General features: G+C 30.5%; 1 protein-coding gene across 8 annotated transcripts in view; it reads right to left on the bottom strand.

Moving 5' to 3' along the window:
• Positions 1 to 7,739, bottom strand: part of LOC133654925 (carbohydrate sulfotransferase 15-like) — a 106,148-nt gene that overhangs the window by 6,792 nt on the left and 91,617 nt on the right. For all 8 annotated transcript variants that reach the window (XM_062054795.1, XM_062054801.1, XM_062054799.1 and 5 more), the window contains 2 exons: positions 5,351 to 5,494; positions 1,376 to 1,532 (listed from right to left, as the gene is read on the bottom strand). In XM_062054795.1, the coding sequence (XP_061910779.1) occupies positions 1,376 to 1,532; positions 5,351 to 5,494 (301 nt within the window). The remainder of the gene's footprint in view (positions 1 to 1,375; positions 1,533 to 5,350; positions 5,495 to 7,739) is intronic.

Below are 7,739 nucleotides of genomic sequence, written 5' to 3'. Positions count from 1 at the left end.
ATATATATATATATATATATATATATATATTTAATTTTTATTTTTTTTAAATTGATTATTTATTTTTTTTAAAAAATGTATTAATTAATTTTTTAAGTTGTGTACATTTATATTTACATGTAGATGATTCATCGGGACAGATCCATTAAGAGTTTTAGCAGAAACAATTTTTAAATTTTGATAAAGGGAGGTATATATATATATATATATATATATATATATATATATATATATATATATATATATATATATATATATATATATATATATATATATATATATATATATATATATATATAATTTTTAAATTTTTATTTTTTTAAAATTAATTTATTTATTTTAAAAAAAAATTTATTAATTAATTTTTTAAGTTGTGTACATTTATATTTACATGTAGATGATTCATCGGGACAGATCCATTAAGAGTTTTAGCAGAAATAGGTCTTTTATAGGTATTTTATATATATATATATATATATATATATATATATATATATATATATATATATATATATATATATATATATATATATATATATATATATATAATTTATTTATTTATTTTTTATTTTATTAATTAATTTTTTAAGTTATGTACATTTATATTTACATGTAGATGATTCATTGGGACAGATCCATTAAGAGTTTGAACAGAAATATGTCTTTTATAGGTATTTTATATACAGTATATATGTATATATATATATATATATATATATATATATATATATATATATATATATATATATATATATATATATATATATATATATATATATATATATATATATTATTTTTTATTTTTTTTTATTTTTTATATATATACATATATATAATTATTATTTTATTTTTTAGTTTTTTAAGTTATGTACATTTATGTTTACATGTAGATGATTCATCGGGACAGATCCATTAAGAGTTTGAGCAGAAATAAGTCATATAGGAATTAACTATACACAATAACACATTAACAAAATGCTATGTAAAAAAAACCTTGTGTTTCGTTTTTGATATCAATATAAAACACAAAGCAGTTTGGCTAATGAAAATGAAGTCTAATAAACAAGCTTTGTTCTTCTCTTGGTTTAGTACAACAGTTTGGCCAAAAAAAATAAAGAGGAGTGACACCTCTCACATTCAATACACAATCTTCACAGCCTTCGTTCAGTTCGATGAGACGACAAAAGATTTTAGCGAGTATTGCTTTTAGTGTGGGGACAAGTGCGTCCGTCTCCAATATTGTCCACACCTGTCTCCATCTAAACACAGCAGTGCGCTCTTAAATTTAATATCTATTAATATTTTAATTTAATTTCTATTTAATTATTTATAATTGTAATTAAGTATTTTAATTAGACGAGGCGGACAAGCGTACCTTTCCACCGGGTCCCTGAGCATGACAATGAATCGTGCGTCGGGCTGCACGGCGTGGACAAAGTCCTGGATGAGGAAGGGCGGCTCCCCATTGGTGGAATTGCCGTAGAAGTACACCCAGGCGTTGTTGTCCCACATGGTGGAGGCACTGGCTTCCCCTGCAGCACACAATAAAAGGTGCACGCTCAGAAAGGTCCGTACAAATACAGAAGAAAACATGGTTGAAAAATAAACGCTATCGAGTCGAATACTGATTTATTTGCCTGCTTGAATCGAAACTGTTGCTTCAACTCAAGAGGAAGCTATAAATTGTTATGGTAGTAATTAGGGTTGGGCATCGAAGAGAATCGGAACCGTCCAATTTTTTATTTGTCGATTCTCTATATTCGATACTCAGGAAGCTAAGCAGCAAACTGTCGACACAGCCACTCCTCTAAGTCAGCAATCCCCCTTTGTGGCAAATAAACTACATTTCTTACACGTACCCTTATCACTGGAGGACTGATGCTACACACAGAGTAAGCTAGCTAATCGCTAAGATTGCCGCTAAGCTAAATTAGCTTGTAACAACACAAGCAATAAGTGTGTGGTCAAGTTTAAAAAGTGTAAGCAAGCAAATATTAATAACAGTCCGGAGAAAGGATAATACAATAACAATTGTTGGGCTCCTCTGTTGCTGCAAGGCATACACGTAAGGAGAAGACGGATCGATCCACAAACCGGTGTTGATACCAACGGTAGTATCAGTATAGTATGCAGTAGTGCAAAACATAGATAGTTATAATAAAAAAGTAGTTAAAAAAAAAAAAATTCAGATTCTAAATTGATTCATAGTTTTCATAAATCAATTTTTTGTAAAAAGTACCGGTATTATTTTTGATTTTTTTTTTTTTTCAAGAAATAATTTTTGGATTAAAAACATGAAACAACTATTGTTCACAATAATATTACTACAGATACTGTTGCTTTCATACATTTTATTTTTGTTGACCTTTTTTAGTATTGTATTAAAAAAGTAACAATATTGTATTTGTTTCTCTTTTTAATTGCTTTGTAAGTGTTTATCCTAAGTAGAGATGTCCGATAATATTGGCCGGCCGATATTATCGGCCGATAAATGCTTTAAAATGTAATATCGGAAATTATCGGTATCGTTTTTTTTTATTATCGGTATCGTTTTTTTTTGTGTTTTTTTTGTTTTTTTTTGTTTTTTTTGTTAAATCAACATAAAAAACTCAAGATACACTTACAATTAGTGCACCAACCCAAAAAACCTCCCACCCCCCATTTACACTCATTCACACAAAAGGGTTGTTTCTTTCTGTTATTAATATTCTGGTTCCTACATTATATATCAATATATATCAATACAGTCTGCAAGGGATACAGTCCGTAAGCACACATGATTGTGCGTGCTGCTGCTCCACTAATAGTACTAACCTTTAACAGTTAATTTTACAAATTTTCATTAATTACTAGTTTCTATGTAACTGTTTTTATATTGTTTTACTTTCTTTTTTATTCAAGAAAATGTTTTTAATTTAGTTATCTTATTTTTTTTATTTTTTTTAAAAAGTACCTTATCTTCACCATACATGGTTATCCAAATTAGGCATAATAATGTGTTAATTCCACGACTGCATATATCGGTTGATATCGGTATCGGTAATTAAAGAGTTGGACAATATCGGAATATCGGATATTGGCAAAAAGCCATTATCGGACATCCCTAATTATTATTATTATTATTATTATTATTATTATTATTCAAGGCTTAAATCTCTGGATCAACATTAGGTCTATCTGTCAATACAACATTTTTAAAAATGTAAGTTGTATGCTCTTTTTGTCAAAGAAAACCAATGTTTTTATAGAAAAAAACACAAAATATGCAATATTTTCACCCAATAACATTTTTAAGTGGAATATGTCAGATTATATAATAAGTGTAGCTTTAAAAAAAGTAAATAAGTCATAACAACATTGATTTGACAACATTGACAACCATTCATTATTATTTTTTGAGCAATGACACTTAAAAAAAAAAATCACACTAAAATAATTAAAATTACTCATTAAAGTGTTAAAAAATAAATTATATTTTTTTTTTTACTGTTTTCTTTTAACACAATAATCTCGAGATCAACTTCAGATCTATCCGTCAATTACAAGTTTTATTATTCTTTATGTTTTTTGTTTGTTCGTTTTAAAACAAAAACTTATGGAAAACACAAAATATGCAACATTTTACCCAAAAAATATCTCAAAGAGGAATATTTAATGTGACATAATTGGAGCCTTGAATAGGTCAATAATTCATAATGACATTGATTTTCATTCATTATTTTTTTTTAAAGAAAGAAACAGCCTGCATGGCAGCTTGGTGTTATTAGAGTCAACATTGCAACATTTTCTTGTTACATTTCCAAGAAGTAGCTCTTGGTTTCAAAAAGGTAGGTGACCCCTGGTTTAGTCCCTCCAAATAATGACTAAAATTACATTTTGGTGCATGCATGGATATAAGTGCATAACCAGGAATTAGCAGCAAAACCAAGTGCTTCTCGAATAGTCTTGCAATACACAATCATCCCGCTAGATGGCAGCAGTGCTCAAATAAGGCAACAGGCTGGAGGAAGTAGACATTGTTTGTGTTACAGGATACAGTATATATCAGGGGTCACCAACCTTTTTGAAACCAAGAGCTACTTATTGGGTAGTGATTAATGCGAAGGGCTACCAGTTTGATACACACTTAAATAAATTGCCAGAAATAGCCAATTTGCTCAATTTACCTTTAACTCTATGTTATTATTAATAATTAATGATATTTACACTTAATTGAACGGTTTAAAAGAGGAGAAAACACGAAAAAAATGACAATTAAATTTTGAAACATAGTTTATCTTCAATTTCGACTCTTTAAAATTCAAAATTCAACCGAAAAAAAGAAGACAAAAACTAGCTAATTCGAATCTTTTTGAAAAAATTCAAAAAATAATTTATGGAACATCATTAGTAATTTTTCCTGATTAAGATTAATTTTACAATTTTGATGACGTGTTTTAAATAGGTTAAAATCCAATCTACACTTTGTTAGAATATACAACAAATTGGACCAAGCTATATTTCTAACAAAGACAAATCATTATTTCTTCTAGATTTTCCAGAACAAAAATTTTAAAAGAAATTCAAAAGACTTTGAAATAAGATTTAAATTTGATTCTACAGATTTTCTAGATTTGCCAGAATATTTTTTTTGAATTTTAATCATAAAAAGTTTGAAGAAATATTTCACAAATACTCTTCGTCGAAAAGACAGAAGCTAAAATGAAAAATTTTATTAAAATGTGTTTATTATTCTTTACAATAAAAACAATTAATTTACTTGAACATTGATTTAAATTGTCAGGAAAGAAGAGGAAGGAATTTAAAAGGTAAAAAGGTATATGTGTTTAAAAATCATAAAATAATTTCTAAGGTTGTATTTTTTCCCTAAAATTATAAGAAGCCAAGTAAAAAAATTAATGAATTTATTTAAACAAGTGAAGACCAAGTCTTTAAAATATTTTCTTGGATTTTCAAATTCTATTTGAGTTTTGTCTCTCTTAGAATTAAAAATGTCGTCGAGCAAAGCGAGACCAGCTTGCTAGTAAATAAATACAATTTAAAAAATAGAGGCAGCTCACTGGTAAGTGCTGCTATTTGAGCTATTTTTTAGAACAGGCCAGCGGGCTACTCATCTGGTCCTTACGGGCTACCTGGTGCCCGCGGGTACCGCGTTGGTGACCCCTGCAGTATATCATGTCATAAGCATGGCCCATATATGCTAGAAAGCTTCATAATAATAACAGTAAATATTGATTAGCATCACTTGGACTTACACTTTGGTGCAGATCTGGACAAAAGTGCAACTTATTTTCACTTAGCCAAGCGAGTCATGACGAAGCAGGAAGTGGCCACGGTCACGTGATCTTACCGATGATGACGTTGGGCCGTTCGGGCGCCCCGCTGTCATTGGCCGTGAGGTTGCCTTGGATGAAGTAAGCAGCCTCATCCAACAGGTCCAGGTAGTCCTCCACCGGGTAGCGGCTGTGGAAGCCCTCGTTGGAACGGATGATCCCTGCGTTGCAAAAGAGGCGAGATCGTTAAAATCCCAGAATTCTTCTGTTTTCATGGAGCTAAATTAGGGCCAAAGGTTTTGACCAAAAAAAAAAAAAAAAAAAAAAGATTTGAATTGGGAAAAGAAAAATCGAACCCAAAAAAAACAACAGTAAAAAATAAGTAAACGTGTAATTAAATGATAATATTAAATATGAATGATAAATTATAAAATTACAAACGAAAATAATAAATTAATAAAATTACCAGACTGAATCTAGATTTTCTTCAACCTGAAAAAATGCGCGCGCTATTTTTTTATTTTGAATACACTGATGCCATCCATCCATCCATCCATTTTCTACCACTTGTCCCTTTCAGGGTCGCGGGGGGGTGCTGGAGCCTCTCTCAGCTGCATTCGGCCGGAATGCGGGGGTACACCCTGGACAAGTCGCCACCTCATCATTTCACAAAATTCAACATCAAAACTTGATGCGGGGTGGCGTGGCCTGCGGGCCTGCGGAGAAGCGGGGCGTGTCAGGACCGCTCTCGAGATTAGCGGCAGGTGCGTGGATGACACAGCTGTGAGTGTTTGTCTGATCACCTGTCGCTCTGTTAAAGGCAGCAGTCGGGGAGGAGAAGGGTGTTGTCGAAAGAGAGAGAGAGAGAGAGAGCGAAACTGACGGATAGACACAAAAGACGTTTGCTGAAAAGCAGCAGAGAAACCATTCATGTGCTCAGGTGGGGGAAGAGCGAGCGTGAGCAAGAGCGAGCGAAGAAGTTGATATGGCGGAAATGGACAAAAAGGACATTTTATTGAAAAATAAAACACTGTTCGAAACCCTGAACGCAGCTGTCATGTCCGTGGTGGCTGGTCGAAAGAACCCGGAAGCCAGAGACTTCCTCACTTGATTTTTCAGTTTCAAAATTACCGTAAATTCCGGACTATAAGCCGCTACTTTTTTTCCTACGCTTTGATCCCTGCAGCCTATGCTTTAAAAAAAAAAACTGAACAGGTGTGTTGTTGGCGCTATCTGTTGGACGAGTTCGTTCACTGCAGGTGCCGCATTGCCCTTCGGTTTAGACTGAGCTATGAGCCGGAAATACAGTCGCCGTTCTGTCTTCTAGCCGTCCGTAGCGTTTCTACTCGTATGGATCCTTCCTTCATCGTTCCAAGCAACGTTTGTAAGTTTTGCATTATAACGAAAACAATTCTTGCTTACCAAACCGTCACATGTTTGATGTCTGTAGGAGTGTTTTCACGCATATTCTTAATGTGATGAAGCTAGCATCGTTAGCTTTAGCTAATATGCTAACACGTTTACGAGTGGTTTTGTTAGTGCATAATGCATATGTTCCTTTTTGACTGTACTTAAATGTATAATGTATTTATGTTATTCACATCTGAATAATGCTGTATAATAGTCTGTATTTATGTTATTCACATGTGAATAATGCTGTATAATAGTCTGTATTTATATTATTCACATGTAAAAAATACCTAAGTGTTTATTGTCTATTGTGAGCGAACTGCGGTGCTGAATTTCCCCCAGGGATCAATAAAGTACTTTATATTCTATTCTATTATATTCTATAGTATTGTTAACTTACAATGGCATTATTTTTGTATTTTTTTCTGTTCCGTAAACTCACCAAAACATCACCTTTATTGAGTCTAGCTGATTGGAGAGCTAGCTTCTGCAGCTAGTGGGTCCATGACGATGACTTCTGTTTTGTCTGATCAACCGTTTTACTGCCATGTTACAGGCACTGTTTGGAAACAATTAATGTATGTACATAAACATTTACGGAATCTTTCTGTGTAAATAACTCATTTCACAATGTATATATATGTGTGTGTGTGTGTATATATATATATATATATATATATATATATATATATATATATATATATATATATATATATATATATATATATATATATATATATATATATGTATATATATATATATATATATATATATGTATATATATATATATATATATATATATATACATATATAAAAATATATATATATATATATATATATATATATACATATATAAATATATATATATATATATATATATATATATATATATATATATATATATATATATATATATATATATATATATATATATATATATATATATATATATATATATATATATATATATATATATATATATATATATATATTTAAAAAATTTACCGTGTTTTCCGGACTAAATTTTAGAAGAAAATAACATTTTTCCTTATATTA

This window comes from Entelurus aequoreus, linkage group LG08 (assembly GCF_033978785.1).
Source record: "Entelurus aequoreus isolate RoL-2023_Sb linkage group LG08, RoL_Eaeq_v1.1, whole genome shotgun sequence".
Lineage (NCBI taxonomy): Eukaryota > Metazoa > Chordata > Actinopteri > Syngnathiformes > Syngnathidae > Entelurus > Entelurus aequoreus.
The sequence above is the reverse complement of the archived record's forward strand: the minus strand, read 5'-3'. Positions and strand labels throughout refer to the sequence as shown.